The sequence below is a fragment of the Astyanax mexicanus genome, chromosome 17 (assembly GCF_023375975.1).
Source record: "Astyanax mexicanus isolate ESR-SI-001 chromosome 17, AstMex3_surface, whole genome shotgun sequence".
Classification (NCBI taxonomy): Eukaryota; Metazoa; Chordata; class Actinopteri; order Characiformes; family Acestrorhamphidae; genus Astyanax; species Astyanax mexicanus.
This window is the reverse complement of record NC_064424.1, coordinates 45,467,501-45,489,900: the sequence shown is the minus strand read 5'-3', so window position 1 is coordinate 45,489,900 and position 22,400 is coordinate 45,467,501. Positions and strand designations below refer to the sequence as shown.

General features: G+C 38.6%; 1 protein-coding gene across 3 annotated transcripts in view; it reads left to right on the top strand.

Annotated features, from left to right (window-relative positions):
- LOC103041981 (ral guanine nucleotide dissociation stimulator-like) overlaps nt 1-22,400 on the top strand; it is a 94,441-nt gene that overhangs the window by 38,362 nt on the left and 33,679 nt on the right. The window contains exon 1 of one of the 3 annotated variants that reach the window (XM_049466353.1): nt 5,197-5,584. The exons of the other annotated variants lie outside the window; for them this stretch is intronic. Coding sequence (XP_049322310.1) covers nt 5,429-5,584 — 156 coding nt within the window. The 5' untranslated portion in view covers nt 5,197-5,428. Of the gene's footprint in view, nt 1-5,196; nt 5,585-22,400 lie in introns of those variants that run through there. 3 annotated transcript variants of the gene reach the window in all.

Here is a 22,400-nt window from a genome sequence, read left to right as displayed (position 1 = left end):
CTTCTAGTGTGTTTCATGTTAGTATAAATAGTCCTTCTCTCTCACTTGTCCTTTGTCGGTCTTTGCACCATCACCTGTCGTTCGTCTCTCTCTGTGTTTCAAAGCTTATCTCAGTGTTTTCTTGTCTCTCATTGCCTTAGTCCCTTGTTTCTTGTTTTTTGCTTGTTCTCTCGTTTATAGTCTATTTCCTTGTTTATTTATTAGTTTATTCCCTTGTATATATATTTCCCTAGCCCTGTTAGTTTATTTCTAGTATCTCTTGTTTGTTTAGGTTTATGTTATTTTGTTTCACTGTTTATTTTTGGTTATTGGTTTTTGGTTTATCTTTGTTACGTGTTACCTTGTTCCTTGTTTCTTTGTTATTTATTTATAAAATATATATTTCTTACCCGCGTGTACGTCCGCCTCCACGTCTTCCCTACACCCATACTTGACAGCTAACAGCTAGGTTAAGGTAGATTAAGCTGGTGTAGCTTTTCTGAGCTGGATTACTCGCTGATTTGATGACAGATTGTAGTGTGAAAAATCCTAATGTTAGAGTAAACACTTTAATATGAATATGTTTTCTGCAGTTATAAAGTAAACTATTATTTCCTACTTGCCACTAGGTATGTGTGTGTGTGTGTGTGTGTGTGGATCCCTGCACATTGTGGACTGGCGCACTGTCTCGGGGTATTTCCTGCTTATACCCAATGATAGCGGGTAAGAAGCTGGATTATGAAGATGATGATGATGATGATGGTGATGTAATGACAGGGAGTTAAGTGCTGAGATGTGGTAGAGTAGAGAACACACTGAACTCTGCTGTTCTGTCGCTCTGGGACTGCAGTCTGGACAGCAGGATTAAATAACATCGTCCAGCTTTATAATAAATCAGTGTTCTGCTGAGTCACACTGCTGCATGAGTGAGTCAGCAAACCGGACATTATGACCACACCCCCGGAATGACTGGCATTTTACTCTCTTACTTATGTGATAAATAAAGAAATTAATAAATAAAGTAGTGGTGTCAGTCGATTAAAAAATGTAATCTGGTTAATCACAACAATATTTTGAGATTAACTGTGATTACTCAGACTTTTTTTCTTAAAACGCTAGTTTTTATAGTGGATATTTAAATGCAAATAAAAGAAGAAATGTAAGAAATGTAAAGTCCAGTTACATTTATATTAGTGGTGTCGATTAAAATACAAGTATATACTTGTATGTTTGAGAAAAAAAGAATGCATAGTAAATTGTATAGAGGAAACTTTTTTTTTACTTTATTATAAACATCTCAGCTTGTTTGTAAGGATTTCTGAATTAGAACTTTAGAAATTAGCTGAGTATAAAAGAGCGTTTTTTTTTTTTACACCTGTAGTTGTGAAAGTTTTATAATATAAGTAATAATTATAATACAGAGAGAAAATTCTGTGTTTCAGCACAGATATATGTGCAGTATAAAGCTGCTTTAACACAAAATGCTGAAAATTTGCAGCTGCAAGCAGTGAACACTGCACATTACTGTGCTCAGTGTGTAAACAGCATGGAGCAGCAGAGACAGCGTTTGTTCATAGCAGTATCTTGTCTGGCAAATATTAAGATTAAACTGGGCTTTATCAGCTGGGTTGGATGGAGACAAAATCAATTTCTTACCATAAGCGAACAGCAAAAAAAGCCACATATTAGGTGGGGGTGGGGCAGATTGTGGCGGAAGTTGGAGTCAAACGTATTTAATTAATTGTGCTAAATAAAAAATATATAATGCACTACTGATTTCCAATTATTCCAAAATATTGCGATATATTGCATAATTTTCTGTGTTCTCTGCAGTGATAAATGTTGAGTAATTGATGAGACTCACTAAATGCAATCAAATCTTCACAGCAAATGCTTTAAATACCATTAATTTTAGAAGAGACAATAAATGAGTAGGTGTCCCATTACTTTTGTCCATGTAGTGTACCAGTATTTAATGATAATAATAATAATAATAAAAGCTGTTACATCACTTCTTACCGCATGAAGCACTTTCTGTTTAGGATGAACCTGTGAACTGTTGTTTTACATGGTGGCCCCCCTGATGTACTGGACTGTGGGGGTGTCATTAGTCAGATTGAGCCTTATATAACAGCACAGTGTGTGTGTGTGTGTGTGTGTGTGTGTAGAGGTTATTAAAGCTGCTCAGTTTAAGCTACGCGCACACACAGAGATACACACACACACACACACAAGCCTGCCTTTCAAAATTCATAGAGAAGAGAAGAGGAAGAACAGTCTGAACAAACAACAAATACACATTTTTAAAAGCTCATCGCTATCTTACACTCCACAAACAGTCTATAAGCTTATACAGCTTTACATATTATGTTATGTTTTTTTATGCTTCACTGTAAAATAGTTCAACGCTGCAAGTAACTCCAAGTAAACTCTTTTTTTATTATTGATTAATTTTATTTCTAATTTTTTATCCAATTTTCTCCCTAATTTACACGGCCAATTACCCAACTGCCCCAAACACCAGGAGAATGAAGACAAGCACATGCCTCCTTTTTTAAAACTGCTGCTGATGCTGTAGCATTGCCGAGTAGCATCTCAGCGCTAACGCTCGGAGGAAAGCGCAGCGACTCGGTTCTGATACCTCAGCTCACAGACGCAGCCTTGTGCTGATCCACATCACCTTTTGGAGTGATGAGGGGAAAGAGCGAGCACCATCTACTGTACCCACCCAGAGAGAGCAAGACCAACTGTGCTCTCTCAGGGCTCTGGTGGCCGATGGCAAGCTACATGAACAGGATTCGAACTGGCAATCTCCTAATGATAGTGGCAGTGCTTTAGACCACCAAGTCAACTCTTTTACTTACCTCCTGATAACTCTCCTCAGTGTGGGCAGCTAGATTAATAATAATTATAAATAATGTCCGGTATTGGTGCCATGATGAGACCAGATAAATAAAGATTTATTAACTTAATTGGCATTAAAATAGCCGATACCTGATCTTAATCACTGAATCTAATAGGGACATCTCTAGCTTTTAAACTTTACCTTTGATTTACACAAGCTTTCACAAGCTCTTACATTTTTGCACAAGCTCTTTTCTAGTTTTGAAGCATGAATTTGGATACTTGGATGTGCTTTCTTTTAATATAACAGTGAAAGGCAGTTAGTTTCTCAATGTGCATATTTGCTTACATTGCACTTTTTTGTGACTACACACACACACACACGCACACTTACACACTCTTACACACACGCAGTGTATTTCTCCTGAAAACACAAGCAAGCTGATGTGGAATGTTTCTCAAAAAAAAAAAAAAAAACTACATGAATAACTCGAACCATGCTCCACTGTATTCAGCAAATTCATATGAGAATTGCTTTCACAATTAGGGAGGGCTCCATACACACACACACACTCTCACACACACACTCTTCCACTGCTCTTCCTCCTGGCTGGACTCCTCTCCCCTCCCCCCTGTCGCATTCCTCCGCTCCCTGAGTGTGTTTTCAGTGCCGGCTCTTACTGGCAGTGGCTCAGCCTCCTCAGCCTACGCATAACACACACCAGATGTGCAAAGTGGAGCAGCCAAAAGCGTCCAGAGGAGGCGTGCGGGGGAGCGCCGTGACTTTCACTTTTGCGCGAGTCCAACAAAGACTTGCAAGTACATTTACAAAAAGAAAAACGACTCTCTTTTAACTCACACCTACACTCAGATCCATATCACCACCGTCCTGCAAGAATCAAGTACCTTTTAGGGGGTAGGAGTTTCTAATAAAGTGGCCAGTGAGTGCAAGTATATAAGGTAGGTGTTTCTAATAAAGTGGCCAGTAAATTAATACTTCCTGTAAGTGAGTGATCTTGGTGGTGTTTTTGGGAATGTGAGTGAGTGTATAGCAGGGTTTTCTCTGTAAGATGAAAACCCTCACACCTCGGGGCTTTGAGTAATCCAGCGGGCTAAAGCACTGCCAATATGATCAGGAGATCGCTATTTCGAATCCTGTTCATGCAGCTTTCCATCAGCTGCCAGAGCCCTGAGAGAGCAAAATTGGTCTTCCTCTCCCTGGGTGGGTACAGTACAGTAGATGGCGCTCTTTCCCCTCATCTCTCCTAGGGTGATGCGGATCAGCACAAGGCTGCATCTGTGAGCTGATGTATCAGAACCGAGTCGCTGCACTTTCCTCCGAGCTTTAGCGCTGTGATGCTACTCGGCAATGCTGGAAAATAGGGGGAAAAAAAAAGAAATACATTTATTAAAAAAAAATTGGACCTCTCTCATTGTTTTTTTTTTTGTATGTTTTTTTGCGCATTGTAAATTAATACTAAAGTAATCCAGACTATAAATGAACACATAAGGAATTATGTAGTAACTTAAATGTGTTAAACCAATGAAAATACTGCTGTTAACTTGCGGCTTCTAATGCTGGTAACTCTGATGAATTTATCCTGTACAACAGAGGAAACTCTTGCTCTCTCTTGCTTTCCCGGGGCAGTCCTGATGAGTGCCAGTTCCATCATAACGTGTTTGATGATCTTTGTGACTGCACTTGAGGACACTTTTAAAGTTCTTGACTGATCTTCATTTTTCAGTATTTTTTGTTATGTAGTTTTCATCATATTATAGATTAAAACATTACTCAAATAAATATAGCTATTAACTGATGCTCTCAAGAAATTCAAGTTTTAAACTCTTGACGAGTTCAGCACAGCTGTTAACTGAAAGCCTGAATTCCAGCTGACTGAGAAAATGTAAAATATAAAACATATTTTGGTTTGTTTCAGACTTTTTTCTTTTACTACATAATTACATATGTTTTTTCTTCATAGTTGGGATTACTTTATTATTAATCTACAATGCAGTAAATGTTAAAATAATAATAAAAAAAAATACATTTAAGGACTTTCCAAACATTTTACTGGTACTGTATGTGTGTAACAGGGTGTTTTCTCTGAGTGTGTGTGTAGCCGGGTGTGAGTCGCGTCCCTGTGAGAAAAGCCCGCTGCTTTTACAGCTCCTGCTCGATTCTCCACAGCTTTTAAATGACCCTGTCCATTTCAGCACAGTGCTGCGAGAAAATGACCTCATGCTTAGAGACCAGGGGGGTGGGGTTTGTGGAGTGCATGCTGAGAGAGATAGAGACACAGACAGAGAGAGAGGGAGAGAGGGGCGGAGCCTGAGGGACCCACTCTATTCTATAGCTCACTCTATTCTCTATCCCCTCTCAGTGTGTGTGTGTGTCAGTGTGTGTGTGTGAGAGAGAGAGACAGTAGTAGAGGCAGTGAATGAAGGAGGTTCTTCAGTTCTTCTGCAGCAGGAGAAAAACAAAGTTGGATTTTTTTTGTTGCAGTGATGGAACCCTACGTTTAGCTCTCTCAGGATTATTGTTTTTCTTAAAAACCCTGCTTTTGGATCTGGATTTAACCCCCTCCTCCCCGCTCCCATCCCCCTGATGGTGCATGTGAGGGGAGTGTGTGTGATGTTTGACGGTGGAGCCTGGAGGATCCGCAGTATTTGGGACGGGGTGAAGCTGGAGGTGGGCGAGTCGAGCGGACCGGTGGTGCTGAACAGCTTCACCCAGCTGGACCCCGACCTGCCACTGCTGGAGGTACCTGATTGATAGATTGATAGATAGTTTAAAAGATAGAATGGATAATGGATGAATGGATGGATGAATAGATGGATGGATGTAGAATTTTGATTGAATCCTAAAGGACATTTCACTGTTAGAAACTTTGACAATAGTTTAGCATGTTTTGTGGCATCCCACAAGGTTCTATTATAGGGTCTATATAGCATTGATGTTACCACTTTTTGAAGGTTCTTGAAGGACCCATATTTTGTAAATGTGACTTTTAAATGAGTGTTTAAACTCTATTAGAGTGGCTTTATTATTTTGTCTTTAATAATAACGCAGAAACTGTGAAACACTATAAAATATTTGGCAACCATTCCCCATATTTTGTGTCTATATAGCATTGATGTTCCCATTTTTGAAAGGTTCTTGGAAAGACCCATATTTTGTAAATGAGACTTTTGAATGAGTGTTTAAACTCTATTAGAGTGGCTGTATTATTTTGTCTTTTACCATAAGACAGAAACTATGAAACACTATGAAATATTTGGCAACCGTTTAGCATATTCTGTAGTGTCCCAGAGTTTTCTATTATAAGATTATAGGGTCTATAGCATTGATGTTACTACTTCTTGAAAGGACACATAATTTGTAAATGGGACTTTTGAATGAGTGTTAAAACCCTATGATATTAAACTGTGAAACAATATGAAATATTTGGCAACCATTTAACATTTTATGGCATCCCAGAAGGTTCTGTTATAGGGTCTATATAGCATTGATGTAACCACTTTTTGAAGGTTGTGGACCTTTTACATTGGCTTTACTATTTTGTCTTTAATCATAACACAGGACCTATGAAACACTGTGAAATATTTGGCAACAGTTAAGCATTTTCTTGAAAGGACTTGAGTGTTTAAACCCTGTTACAGTGGCTTTATTATTTTGTCTTTAATCATAATGCAGAAACTGTGAGTAATCATAATGCAGAAACTATGAAACACTATGAAATATTTGGCAGCCACTCTGCATATTTCGTGGCGTCCCACAAGGTTCTATTATAGGGTCTGTGACATTGATAATTTAATTTGTAAAAAGGAAAGTCCTATTTATGGTACCAGTTAAAGAACTTTCCAAGAACTGTACGTCCAAGCCAAGAACAATCTAGAGCCATAAAGATTTTATTTTATTTTATTTTAATGTTTGGATTTAGATCAGATTTTTTTTAATTGCATAGTAATAATATTGTATAGAAAGGTCCACATGGGATGCTGGTACTCTACAGTTTTCAGTGTTTGCATTTTAGATGAGTCCTCAGTGATAAACAGAGCATTAGACTCTTGAATTAGATTGAATAGTCCTTTAAACATCTTGGAAGAGTTAATATGTGTATTACTTTGATTAAATTTACACAAGAGGAAATAATCATACCCACTCGTGCTCGATACTGTAAACTGTCATGATTGATGTAATTGTCATCTAATAGTAAGGCTAAATAATTTATTTAATGTTATACCTGTAATCTGTGCATTTGGGGAGGATAAACAGAGTATATACAGCTCTGGGAAAAGAAGAGAACACTTAAAAATGATGAGTTTCTTTGATTTTACCAAATTAAAAACCTCTGGAATATAATCAAGAGGAAGATGGATGATCACAAGCCATCAAACCACCAAACTGAACTGCTTGAATTTTTGCACCAGGAGTAAAGCAGCATAAAGTTATCCAAAAGCAGTGTGTAAGGCTGGTGGAGGAGGAGAACATGATGCCAAGATGCATGAAAAAAACTGTGATTAAAAACCTGTGATTAAAGTTATTCCACCAAATATGGATTATTTCTGAACTCTTAAAACTTCATGAATGGGAACTTGTTTTCTTTGCATTTGCATTTTCTGCTAATAAATGCTCTAAATGACTTAAATATTTTTATTTGGAATTTAGGAGAAATGTTGTCTGTAGTTTATAGAATAAAACAACAATGTTCATTTTACTCAAACATAAACCTATAAATAGCAAAATCAGAGAAACTGATTCAGAAACTGAAGTGATCTCTCAGAGTGTGCTGAGTGCATCAGTGTTTATATTCACAGCACACGTACTGATCCTCATCTGTATGGGAAACAGTTCTGGGTGTTTGTTGCCGTGTTGGTGGGTGTGTCCAGGGCCACAGTGTGTGGTTGGGGGTGGGACCCTTAGAAGTAATGCAAGGAATTTAAACAATTCAGATGTTTGCATTGTTTCCAGATGAGTAAAATATCTCTAGATTCATGATTTGATTGACTATTTATCAACATCATACTATAGCAAACACAGGCTTCTGTTATAGTGCTGATGTAGTGCTCTCCTCCAAGCGTGTTGAGCTCTGTGATGACATTGTGTTAGCTGTAGTTTGGGTGAATAGAGGCTAAATATCTGGTTGCATTTCTCTTTTTTATCCAATTTTATCAAAAATTATAGATATTTTCTGTCGTTTTTTAATTTAGCTTTTTAGCTAAGTTGCAACATTTAATTTAACATTAAATTTTACACTTTGGCATTTAGCCGACACAATTTGTTGTTGTTGTTTGTTTGGGTGTAGCACAGCATTTATTCATCCATATATGATGAACTCACTGGCAGGGGGTGGTGTTATCCACTGCACCACACCACCAATTACAACATATTATTGATATTACTTATTGCAGCTGAAATTTCCTATTGAATATCTGGATAATATAAAAAAAACATGTATTCTCATTCTAGGCTTAATCCATGTCTGGAATAGAGACCCTATGTCAAGTGGCTTAAAGTTATCCAAAAGCAGTGTGTAAGACTGGTGGAGGAGAACATGATGCCAAGATGCATGAAAAAAACACTTTTTTCATTATTTGAGGTCTGAAAGCTCTGCAACTTTTTTGTTATTTCAGCCATTTCTCATTTTCTACAAATAAATGCTCTAAATGACAATATTTTTATTTGGAATTTGGGAGAAATTTAGTTTGTAGTTTATAGAATAAAACATAGAATAAAACAATGTTAATTTTACTCAAACATAAACCTATAAATAGCAAAATCAGAGAAACTCGGTTTTAGGGGGAACACACACACCAGCACACCAGTTAATGCGTTTTAATGTGTGTGTGTGTGTAATCGGAGCTCCCTCAGTGCTGAGTGCTTCCTTATTGGCTCCCAAGAGACTGTGATCTGAGTGACACACACACACACAGACACACACACACTCACTCCTTTCACTAACTCAAGGGACAGCTTAGAGCCAACACACACACACACACTTGAAGCTGCTGCTACCCATTATTCAGCACCATTAATATCCTGCTGTATGTGAGAAAGCTTACTTATTATTTGTCCAAATGTTTGTGTTTGGGCACACGCCATATATTGAATGTAGCAAATAATCATTGATTATACTATTGGGGATGTAGTCTCCAACATTCTGCTGATCAATAACTGCAGAGCTCCACCCCTGCTGTTATAGAACTGCAAAGAGGGACCGACTCCACACTGATGACTACGGGTTTAGAATGGAAAGTAGGGCTGGATGATATGATATCGCTTTAACATCGTTATTGTGATGTGTGCATGCACAATAGTCATATGGCAGGAGGTGTGATGTCACTTAAGGCAGATAGATCAAACACATCATGTTGCAATGTTTTTACATTTTTTTATTCTTGACACAAGAAGTACAGTAGATACACAGCGCTGTCTCTGTGTCTGTGTGAGTGACAGGCTGCTGCTGCCTGAGAAGCGTGAGGGGGAGGGGGAGCGTGTGAATGTACTTGTGGAAAGCTGTGCACCTCAGTCCAGCACAGTTTTGCTGAAATACAGATATTTCCAGTTACAGCTGAATTCACGCTTTTAATTCCTCCCCAAAAAATGCATTCTTATCTTATGTAGCTTTTAAAAAGACATTTAAATGCCTGATCAAATGGCTGATTACTGTTGTTTTGCTGTTTTCCTCAGTTTTTGAGAGCTTTGTGCTGACTCAGCTTTTTGATTGGTCCGGATGTGAGACAGCTTGCAGGTGGGGGCGGGGCTAGTGGCGTCATGTGCTCTGCATTGTTTAATATCGCAATATATCTGTAGAAAAAAAGAACATTTGCAATGTATTTTTTTTTCAATATTGTGCAACCCTAATGGAAAGTCCTATATAAAAATAAACCCCCTGCAGGTGAAATTTGTAAATTGCAATAATGAGATATTGTAGTGTTCATCCTGATCTTACTAACACTAACACGCCATCATACATAATCTTATCGAAAGTCCTCCCTGGATTGAAGAAACAGTTACTCAACAATAAAGTGCATTAGAATCTCTGTTTCTCTCCTGCACTTTCTTGCTCCAGTCCTCATCCACTCAGCAGAGCTCCAGTAAACACCATCAGGCAGCAGAGAGATCAGTATTTATTTGACGCTCTAATAAATCAGGTTGGTGTCCCAACAGTTTATGGAGAGAAAGATCTAGAAAGTTATGTGGGTCAGCCCGCGAGTGGCAATGGAACAAAGCTTCACTTCAAAGTCCCTTGAAGCCGGAGCGGCCCGCTGAAGCCTCCGAGAGACAGAAGAAAGACAGAATTAAGAAAACAAACTCAAACCCGCTGAGCAAACTGGAACTTTGAACCCACCACGGTCTTAGAGGGAAGTTCTCTCACATCAATAGTCATGGAATCTGTGCTGCACGGGGCCAGCGGCTAACAGCGTTAGCGTAGGCTAACCTGCTAAAAAATTCAGATCAATACCAGCTTGTGCTGATAGCTGGTTTCAGATGGTGTAATTTGGTATTTGATTGTCAAAGTAATCAGTAAAAATCTGCTCAGCAAGGTAAAAAAAAAAAGCTTGTTGACTAGAATAGCATATCGTCTCTGTCCAACGAAAAACACTTATCTCCAAAACAGCAACTTTAAAGGAGAGAGAAAAAAACTTGTGAACTTTCAATGGAAGTCAATGTAAAAAGAGTTTATTTCAGTTCATTTTGAAGAGTTTCTATTGGTCCGTTCATCAAGATATTTTAGCACAGTGTAAGGGACAGTTTGTCTGTTTAAATTATGTAGTAAACTTAAATTCGACAAAAACAGAGACAAGTAATAATATCATATCATGAGCAACCAAAGTAAACTGAACATTTAGAATGGTTAAGCAAGTTTCTCCAGCACTAAGGCTGGGTGCAGCAGCATTAGCATTAGCCGCTAATCGCAGTGCTAGCTCTTTTGCCCTTTAGAGGTGAGTATATCGGACTGTAGTCTTCTTCTACTCTTAGTGTTCTAGTAACCCAGAGCACTAAGAGTTCCTCAGTGTAGCGCTATCGGGCGGTGTTTTACGTCCACGCTTAGACAAAATAATGGAATCTAAGCTTACTGCACATAAACGGAAGCACTTTACTCACTCAAATAAATGGTTTTCAAGAGAGAAATCTGTGTAGATTAACATCCAGCACTTGTTTAACTTTGGAATATTTTTTTAAAGAAGGGAAACATGGCAACACCTTATAATCAGGTGTGCATTATAATAAAAAAAAAATAGTATATATTGTTAAATTGCTATTAAATGAAACTTCTAAACAGCATTATCTGTAGCAGACGCCAGAATTTTGTCTATTTTAGTATACTTTATAAAATTATAGATTACAGTTTGTCATAATGTATGATGATTTGGGCCTACAGTTAGCTTGATGGCTAACCTAGCAGCAGGTCCAAGATAAACATGGGCATCTAATTTTGGGCAGTGGCTAGAAGGGTATAGGTGTGTAACAGTGGAACTATGGATCCCTTTTGGGATGACTTAAGGAATTAAGGAGAATGAAGGATGAGGTGGGGTGATGATCATCCAACATCCTGGTCTCACTAATACTCCTTTTTGTCACATAATGTGATAAAATCCTCACAGCAGTGTCCTCTTCCAAAATTATTTTATATAATACGTAACAGTTAGTTGTCAGAAAGTGCTAAAAAGCCATAGATTTAAGACCACCAACAACTCAACAGTGTGTTAGCCTAGTGTATGATGATTGAGGCCTACAGATAGCTCAGTGGCTATTCCACCCTCCAGCTATAGCTCTCCATTGCTTTGTTAGCGACAGTATCAAGGGAGCCGGTTTCGTCAGGGAAGCACAAACGGTCATAAGGGACGTAATACGGCGCAGCACTGCCGAGTCATGCCCTTTCAATCAGCGCTTTTTAATGATCCGTATTTCTATAGAGCAGGTTTTTCCGGTGCTGCCGAGCAGAAATCTGCATCTCCTGCAACGACGAGCAAACAGTGGCTGCCTCTAATCACCCGTTATGATCCGCTTAGCCAGAACAATCTGATCAGCGGGTGTGAATGGAGTAGCGCTCCAGGCAGTGGGAGAATTTTCTACGCTGGAGTGAAATTATGTATAGCACCCTGAGAGAGAGAGAGAGAGAGAGAGAGATAAACAGAGAGAGAGAGAGTCAGTTGTGTTTTGCTCATGGCTCTGAATCCTCCTATCTTTAATCTTGTTAGTTGATTAAGGCTAATCAGGCTTCTGGTGCAGAGGAGCTGAGGTGCACACACATGCACACTCACATATATACTCACACTGTACACTCACATATATACTCACGCATATACTCACACTCATACACTCATATTTGCTAGTATTGACCCACGCCCTTGACTGGGCAGAGAAGAAGAAAAGAGGAGGAGCGAACTCAGAGTATTTGGGATGGAGTTCGGGGCAGCTTCGCTGTAAAACGTGAAGAGAAACACGATAAGAGAATAAAATTAAAGAAGGAGGAAGATGGGGAGAAGGTGGGTGCGAGGTTTGTTCAATGAGCAGGTAGAGAGGAAGTGACGGTTTAAATAGGGAAGGAAGTGGGAGGAGTGAGGGCGTGGATCACTCCCAAAACTTAGTTATGATACATAACTCACATATACTTACACTGTACACACCAAAGCACTGAGACACCCTGCTTATTTATTATTTAAAGGTATTAAAAGGAGTTTGATATGATAATGATAATATGATATGAATGATAATATTTAACCGCAATGGCCGTTTCTACCTCACTATTCCTCGCTCTACCTCACTCTGTTTACTACTTAACTTTTACTCACCTCAATCTAACTTACTATTTCTCTATTTATCACTCTATTTGTCACTCTCTTTTTGCTGTTGACATAATGTTAGCCCCATTGGTGCCCATTGGTTGCAGCCACTGGTAGAACAGTTTATTAATTAGGAGAGGAAGAATCTCTGGCTAAATCCCATTTCCAGCTCCAAATCCTCCCCTCCCCCACTGGGGCAGTGGAGTCCACTTTCTGACCTCCACGACCCCTGACCTCCCAACATTAGGAAGAGTGAAGGTGTCCTCTTCCACTGCTGCCCCTCCCAGCAATGATTAATTGATTATTTTAGATTAGCTTAATTGATGTAGCGCTGTAGCGTTTTACTCTGCACCTGATCCGGATCAATCTGCCACTCAAACACCAATACTGTCATGTTCCAAAAAAATCAGAACTCCTAAGAAAACCTTTGTGTTTTTGAACGCACTGAAATATCTGGAGATCCTGTAAATATACTGATATATACTAAACAAATAAAAACATGAACTAAAGAAATGTCTTTAAACATAAAAACTTATCACAGCTATGAAGAAACACTGTCTCTGCTGCTCCATGCTGTTTACACATGCGGTATGTGCAGTGTTCACTGCTCACAGACGGGTGACTCCGTTTACCACGTGTACGTGTCTGTGCTGCACGTCTTTTTTAAAACAGCTTCTTCACACCAATCAGAGAAGAGATAGCGAGCTCGCATGGTTTTTTGGTGCGCATTTTGTTGCGTTTAAGTTTATGCCTATGTGAAACCAAACCAAACTGAAGGAGAAATGCTCCAATGCATCTGGACTGCAATTGAAAAAACAGGAGGACCAGTGAGTTTTTTGGCTTTTTTTGGTCACATGACATCACGTTCAGTAGCTCCTCTATTTCCACTTGCTGTTGTGTTTTACATGGATCTCCGTGGAAACGCTTGCCTAAAGTGTAAGTACGATGTGCAGCAGTGGACAAACAGCTATTTTATTAAACACAAGGAGACAAATTTCCGAGATGTGCATCCAGACGGGACTAAAATTACCGGAGGAGCACGGAGTTCAGCGAGAAACAGTAGATAATTCAACCTGTAATTTTCTAAGAAAAACACGAACATGATCGTTCTGGATGGAAATAAAATCACAGAGGAAAAAAAAAATCATAAAAGAGAAAATTACCCAGAACCCCCTGAGAAACTAATCTCGTCCAGGTAGGGCTTTTGTGAACATGTTGTCTGCTTTCTTTCATTGTTTATATCGTAGCTTTGTTTTGGGTTGTTAAGCTGAGTCGCTGACTCACTCTGGAGCTGAGTCACTGTGGCTGGGTGGGCAGGAACCCTCCTGGGGCTTCTTGAGTTTCTAATGGAAATTTTATCTGCTGCCCTTCATCTGTGAGATGCACTGTGAGAGCAGGACAGGATGCAGAGGATGGATTAACTGTAGTGGGGCTCGGTATGACACACTGTTATCCATTAAAATGGACATTAGTGCGAACTCAGGGCAAAATTCAGGCTCCAGGTTGGCTGCTGCAGCTGAAACAATGCTAACTGACATCCATACAATATAATACACCTTTATCACAATGCTAAGGTTAGCTACATTAGCATTCACTGGTAGGTGGAGATGCAAGCTTTGGGCTCTGAATATGTGTTTGCTGATTGACTACATTTGAAAAAAGCGGTACATTCTGTTCATTTTAGGATTGTTTGCCAAACTGTTGTTAGGAGATTAAAATTAAGGGTAAAGAGGGTTTTGAGTAGCACTGAAAATGATCTAAGAAGGAGTGTTGCTACTCTCTCTCTCTCTCTGTCTTTCTCTCTTTTTCTCTTTCTCTCTCACTTTCACCTGCTATCAGTATCGTAGTAAACAGAGTCAGTGAACGCAGCACATACGGACCGTGTAAACAGTATGGAGCAGCAGAGATAGTAATTTGTTCTTAGCAGTGGTAATTAGCATTATCTGGTTAATATATCAGATTAAACTGCGTCTTATCTGCAGTTTAACTCAAATGAAAGAAACATATTTGATATCTGGGTGGGATCAAGACCGGATCACGTTCTCACTTCAAGTGAACCGCTTCAGAATTTGTTTGGGACCAAATAGTGCTGGTAGGAGCGATAAGAGCGTCAGATAAAATTCCCTAAATGAAAATTTAATGAAATGAGTCAGAAACACTGGACACAGATGCTGAGCTCATGCAGGTTGCCAGATAAAATAAGACAAGATAATATCCATAATGCCCATCTCTACTATGCTAAAGTGGTGGTAGTAAATTACCCAGCTATGGTAAGCAACCGTACTGAAGCGCAGTGATTACCTGCAGCTGAAAAAATAGAAAGCTTGCCAGCTCTGCTAACAACAGCTGCCAGTACTTTTTAATATCTGATGATACATCCTGATTATGTTTTAAGTAACTACACAAAATACTATCCTTATTGATCCTTAAAGGACCAAAAGTGTCTTGATTTTCAAAAAAAAAAAAAAAAAACATTAAAAAACTATTAATTTTTAATTTCATTTTTTTACTTGTTCAAATCAATGCAGAAAGTGATTTTCTGCAGAATATTCAGTAGATCCCTTATATATACAGTATCTTTATAAACAGATATACAATATCTTTTTTTTATTTATAGTGTTTTTATGGTTATGTAGATTGCTGGTGCTTTAGGTCTGTAACATGTTTGAAAACCTCAGAAAACCATTTTTTTTGGTACATATTTATTCTTATTATAGTATATTTAAGCACCTGTGCATTACATTACTTACATTTTTCAATATTCCTAATATTAGACCCTTATATCTCTTATTTTTTCCCCTGTCTCCCTCCTTCTCTCTTTCTCTCTCTCCTCTTTCCTGGCCGTGTCCTCTGCCCCGTGTCTGTAAAATGTGATTAAGGCTGCTGCAGATGCTTTAGGATTCAGCTTGTCGTGATTAAATCAGTTCCACTCGTTTGTGCCGTGTCTCTCCGTCCTCCTCTCCGCAGCTCCATTAAAGTGATAACAGCGCCGCGGCGTCTCCCCGTAGCCGGACTCTCCGGACTGCGGCTCTTTCATTAGATTCAGACGCTCAGGGATGTGTGGAGATCTGTGAGCCGGACGCAGGAAATGCTAAAAGCTTCTGAACCTTTCAGACGACAGAGAGACCAGAGAACAGAGAAGGAGTGCGAGGAGGACGAGGGGCTCGCTTTGGGTCCTGAGTGGTCTTTGTATTTCTGCACACTTTCCTCATTCCAGTCCTCTGATGCAAGGGCTTTGATTCGTCAGTCAATAAGACTTTGTTCCAGAGCTGCGCTGGAGTTTGTACTGCAGTGTTCTTCTGTTTGACCTCCCTGTACTGTGATGTGAACACACTCGACCACCAATGGAAGCTCTGGAAGCTTACTGACACTATACACTTTTATATATGACTTTTAAATATGCGTTTAATGTATGCACATTATCTATTTCAATGTCATTAAAAAAAGTTATATACTATATATTATATAGATGTACACTGAAACAGTGATGCATAAAATTTACTTAAAAAAAAGTTAAACAACTTTCTGAATTTGCATTTTTTAAGTCAATTTAATTTTTACAATTTATACAATTTATACTCAAAAAAAAAAAATGATACGTAATATATTATAATTCCTGAAATTTAAAACACACATATTACACTGTCTCAACACATGGATGGCATGTAATACATTCTTGTTTTAACTAAAAATATTAAAATTTCAGGAATTATAACATATTATATATGTTATATATATATAATAAATGATTTTAGTAATATTGTATAAATTAAGTAATGGTAATTAGGTAATATTGTATGCAGAAATTAAGTAAAGGTTACTAATGTTGCTATGTAACATTTAAGTCTTGAAACCGAGTTGAAGTTACTTAAATGTACATTAAATTAAATTTACTTTAAAAAAAAAGCAAATGCAGTTTATTTTACTTAAGTTAATTTTAATCATTATTATTTTCAGTGTATTTCACATAGAGTGATCTGTTTTAAGTGTTTAAAATAAACCAGTGTCTCAAAAATCCATGTGTCAGAAAATTTGAATATTATATAAGACCAATTGGTACTTTTGGCAGTGTGGGCAGTGTGCCAAGTCCTGCTGGAAAATGAAATCCATAAAAGTCTCCATAAAAGTTGTCATCAGCAGAGTTGAAGCATGAAGTGCTGTAAGATTTTGTGGGAAAACAAAACTGCACTGACTTTAGACTTGATAATAAAACACAGTGGATCAACACCAGCAGATGACATGTCTCTCTAAACCATCACTGATTGGTGGAAACCTCACACTAGACCTTGAGCAGTTTGGACTGTGTGTCTCTCCACTCTTCCTCCAGACTCTGATCCCTTGATTTACTTTAAATGAAATGCTAAATTTACTGATGATCAGTAACGCATTATCATCACACTGATTCCCTGTTATGAATACAGTAAAAATATGTCCTGAAATGCATACATCCAGCCCTGTTCACAGTCATGATGCTACATAGATCAGCTGTATTGAGCATAAATAGATTTTTGAGCAGATCTCAGACTGAAACTGGGTCAAAAGCATTGGGTTACAGCTGATTTCATATCATAGCAGAGGCCAGTGGAAAAAGAACATGTGCTTTTTAGGTCAGGAGTGTAATAATGAGAGAAACAAGAAGCACTTATGATCCTGGCTGGAAACTGCGGGATATTTTTGTCAGATGGCCTCGACTTTTGTACTTTTACATGACTTTTTCCTCAGTTTTTTCTCTCTTTGTTTCCATTTTTTAAACAAAAAGAAATTGTAAAATGAAGCACCACTGATTGCTATAGCTAAAGCTCTGCATGTGGTTACGTCTCAGGCAGATAATAATTGTAAATGATTAAAACTGTGGACATGTTGGGAAAGTGCTTTTTTTTCACTGCCTAATCAAAAATGTATCAGATAAAAAGTTCTCAGAGGCTTCCTTTGGGTAGTGTACCTCTTGGTGAGAGATCAGTGACTTCTACAGATGCCTCTTAAGCTCTATCTGGACGGGATTAGTTTCTCAGGGGGACGCCTGTGAAAAATATTTCACACTTCTACTTAGTGATAAAACTGAGCATCCGGACTGCAACTGAAAAAAACAGGAGCACCAGTGAGTTTTTAGGTTTTTTCCTGGTCACATGACATAATCACGTTCAGTAGCTCCTCCATTTCCACTCACTGTTGTGTTTTTTTTACGGGGATCTCCGTGGAAACGCGCGCAATCTACAGTTACAGTAGATACAGAATCCCCAGCACTGTAATCTGTTGTACCCATACTGCTCTGTAATTAATCTACAGTTACAGTAGATACAGAATCACCAGCACTGTAATCTGTTGTACCCGTACTGCTCTGTAATTAATCTACAGTTACAGTAGATACAGAATCACCAGCACCGTAATCTGTTGTACCCGTACTGCTCTGTAATTAATCTACAGTTACAGTAGATACAGAATCACCAGCACTGTAATCTGTTGTACCTGTACTGCTCTGTAATTAATCTACAGTTACAGTAGATACAGAATCACCAGCACTGTAATCTGTTGTACCCGTACTGCTCTGTTATTAATCTACAGTTACAGTAGATACAGAATCACCAGCACTGTAATCTGTTGAACCCGTACTGCTCTGTAATTAATCTACAGTTACAGTAGATACAGAATCACCAGCACTGTAATCTGTTGTACCCGTACTGCTCTGTAATTAATCTACAGTTACAGTAGATACAGAATCACCAGCACTGTAATCTGTTGTACCCGTACTGCTCTGTAATTAATCTACAGTTACAGTAGATACAGAATCACCAGCACTGTAATCTGTTGTACCCGTACTGCTCTGTTATTAATCTACAGTTACAGTAGATACAGAATCACCAGCACTGTAATCTGTTGTACCCATACTGCTCTGTTATTAATCTACAGTTACAGTAGATACAGAATCACCAGTACCTTAATCTGTTTAGTTGTATAATGAGTGACGATAGGCTGCCTCAACTTCCTGTAATTGCTCCAAATGTTAGAACCACACTGCAGATGAACCCAACCTTGGTTCAGTTGATCCAGATTTGAGACCACCTCCAAATGTTGTGGTTTGCAGCACCTTTTACAACTGCTATTTTGATTTGAACCAAGCTAAAAAGCCTTAAAACACAGATCCAAACCTTTCAAACCATGTTTAAATCATCTTTACTTCATTTTAATCTGTAGAGATAAATGTGGAAACCTTTTCCTCATAAGAAAGTAACTATTTTGTACAAATAATAAGTAATATTTTCAAATGACTATATATTAAAACTGTGTGAGAGTGTATGTGTGTGTGAGAGAAATAGAAAGAGAGAGAGAGAGATGTTAATGGTATCTTGTGTTATTCTCACTCCCCTGGAAGGCTACTAAAAACGTTTTGTTTCCCGAAACACACACACACACTCTGCACACACTCTGCACACACTTACCCTCACACACTCACTCCTACAGTTTCAGTTCATGGGGTTTGAGGTCAGGCAGGAAAAGAGAGGGAAGAGGAAAAGAGTGGTGTAGTCATAGCAACGGAATAAATAAAGAGACATCACTAAAGAACGAGTGAAAAAGAGAAAAAGAAAGAGAGAGCGAGAAACACTATATATATGTGTGTTTGTGACAGAAGCACTGAGCCATACCATTGCAGCCACCTAGCAACACTGTATCAACCACTAACTCAATCACTAAACAATTCATCATACAATCACATACCATAGCAACCATAGATAAACCATAGATACAAAACTATGGCTACTACTTATCAACATCATAGTAAGCACTGGGGATACAGTAACACTTGGCAACCACTATTAACAACTAGCAAGCTATCGCTAATACTTAGTAACAACACCTTAGTAACTTTTTAGCAATACCATACTAACCACCTGAAAAGCCAAAGCAACTAGCGACACCATATTAACCACTCAGCACTATAATAGCAGTGATATTACTGTTAGCTGTGTTTAATTGAAAAAAAACAAAAACATTTGACAATAAAAAATATGAATTGTGAGCTGAGGTCTACCTGGAGCTCACATCTGGAGCCCATCATGCTGTGTGTGTGTGTGTGTGTGTGTGTGTGTGTGTGTGAGTGTGTGTCTCATGACCAGTTAGTTAAAGTGTTGATATACTACTGGAACACTGATTACTCTGAAAACATGTTTACGCTCTCACACACACATACACACCCAAACACACACACACGCACACACACACAAACACACACACACACATGCACACCCAAACACACACACACACATAAAGCCTAGTTGTGTTTATTATTGAGTGTGAAATTCTATTTCTTTAATTCTCTCTCTCTCTCTCTCTCTCTGTCTAAAAAAATACAAATACATATTAAAAATAAATAAATATAATATAATGTATAATATATAAACATGTAAATGTAAATAATATAGATGAATAATAAAAAGAAAAATGATTAATATGAATATTAATAACAGTGTTATATGTATAATCACAGATTATAATTATAATCTCTCTCTCTCTCTCTCTGTTTTTCTTTTGGATTCCTGCACAGTCAGTAGAGTGAGAGAAATAGAGATGCTCTGGTCCCGCTTCCCAGGACACCATGTCTCTGTATACATGTGTGTGTGTGTGTGTGTGTGTGTGTGTTTGTGTGTGGTATGGCTGTATTATTCCATTATTTTTGTCTTTCTGACTGTGTGAAAGAACATGACCTTCTTCTTTCACCCAAACAAAAGAGGGTGTCTCTCTCTCTCTCTCTCTCTCTCTCTCTCTCTCTCTCTCTCTCTCTCTCTCTCTCTCTCTCTCTCTCTCTCTCTCTCTCTCTCTCCCTCAGTCTTTCAATCCCCAACCACACACTCTCGTACAATCTGATCCAGCAGCCTGGAGCCTGGGTGTCCTCCGTACAGCCGCATTATTAACCGCACGGTTCTGTACTAAATACTGAACAGGGCTAATATTATATTACAAAAATAATGAATAAAATAAAAAACAATAAATTCAGACATGAAACTTGTGAATACAAGTGTGAGTGTGAGATGTGTCTACATTTGGCTTTCCATAACACACGCATCAGACAGTGATCTGGCAGTAATTCACTTTGTCTTCATTAATTAGTTAATTTGTTAATAATTAAACACCATTATTAGCAAATAAAAAACATTTATCCACCTTACTCAAAGTCTAGAATTTACTCTAGATAAAGAGAATCAAGAAAATCGTATTTGCAACCACCTAACATACCATAGGAGCTCCCCAGAAATGCCTTCACAACCACCTAGCACCACCTTAAAAACCACCTTAGCAACAACCTTATCAATCACGGCAACATCACATCGCCAATGTCGTAGCAGCTACCTGAAATACTATAGTAGCCACCTAGTAGAAACATTATAGCAACTACTTGGGATACCTTAGCAACGTCAATGTGGTAGCAGCCACCTGAAATACCATAGCAACCACCAAGAAACCTTGTAGCACCTTTACACAGCAATCACAGGCAAATCACGGCAATGCCATAGCAGCCACCTGAAATACCATAGTAACCACCAAGCAAGAAACACCTGTAGAAACACTATAGCAACTACTTGGGATACCTTAGCAACTGTCCAGCAACATCATACAGAGCACTCACCTGAAATACCAAAGCAACCACCAGGAAACCTTGTACCACCTTTATAGCAGCTGCTTGGTAACACCTGAAATGCCATAGCCATGTCCATGTACACCACTCTGAACGTGTTAGATACTACCTGGTAGTAACTTAGAAAAATTTAAACACCATGTAACTACCTGGAACCACTGGAATCACAGATTGTCACACCTCTAGGATACCATAGCAACCATCTACTAAAAACAGTAGTTTCACCCTGGTGATCGCAGAGCTGCAGACCTGTTAACTTTACATATTTTGGGCTATTTTAGTATCAGACTGTTCCTTTAAGGATCAGTACAGGTTATTTGCTATTTCAGGCTAAAACTCGGTCATTATTAGCACTGAAATTTCATCCAGGAATAGGCTTAGTGTGTGCGGGAAGTGCAGGCAGAGCGTTACAGTGTGATCATGTTTCCTCCTTACAGACAGACGACTCGCGACTACTCTCTGAAACTAAAAGCTGCTCAGCTGCTGAGTCTCAGACTCTCGTTCTTAATGGCTCTGATGGGAACAGGATGAGTGTGTGTACAGTTTTAACTGGGTACAAATGTATCTTTTTTTTTTATTAAGTGACTGGTGCAGTGTGAATCTTCCAGTCTGTGGAGCTGTTCACCGTTTTAATGTGAAAAACAGCATTAGTGTGGGAGAGCACTATAAGGCACACAGGATTATAAGGCACATGATGTGACACTAGTAAGGAACAGAGGTGTCGCCATGTTTTCCTTCTAATTCAGCAGGTCTCACCGCTGGTTGGGGGTTAAGTAAAGCCTAAGCTTTAAGTAAACAAAACTGTAATTCTTTAAAAAAAACTAAAAACATTTTCTTTTAAAGTCAAACGAGCATTGGCTGTACAGCAGCATTAGCATAAGCATCTAACCTTGCTAACTGTGTTAGCGCTAATAAACACAATCCAACTGCGCTACACTGAGGAACACTGAGTGTTCAGGTAAGCCAGGGCGATAATACGGTTCAAACGGTTCATCCCATGTATCTTGTTTCAACATGGTAAATACACAAGCTACAGTTCGATATCCTCTAATGCTAATGCTGCTCCAGCAGTGCTAGCCAGGGTTAGCAGCCGGCTACAGGCTGTCAAAAAAAGTCACCTCTGATCAGAGAAAGAGCTAGCACTTAGCACGGTTAG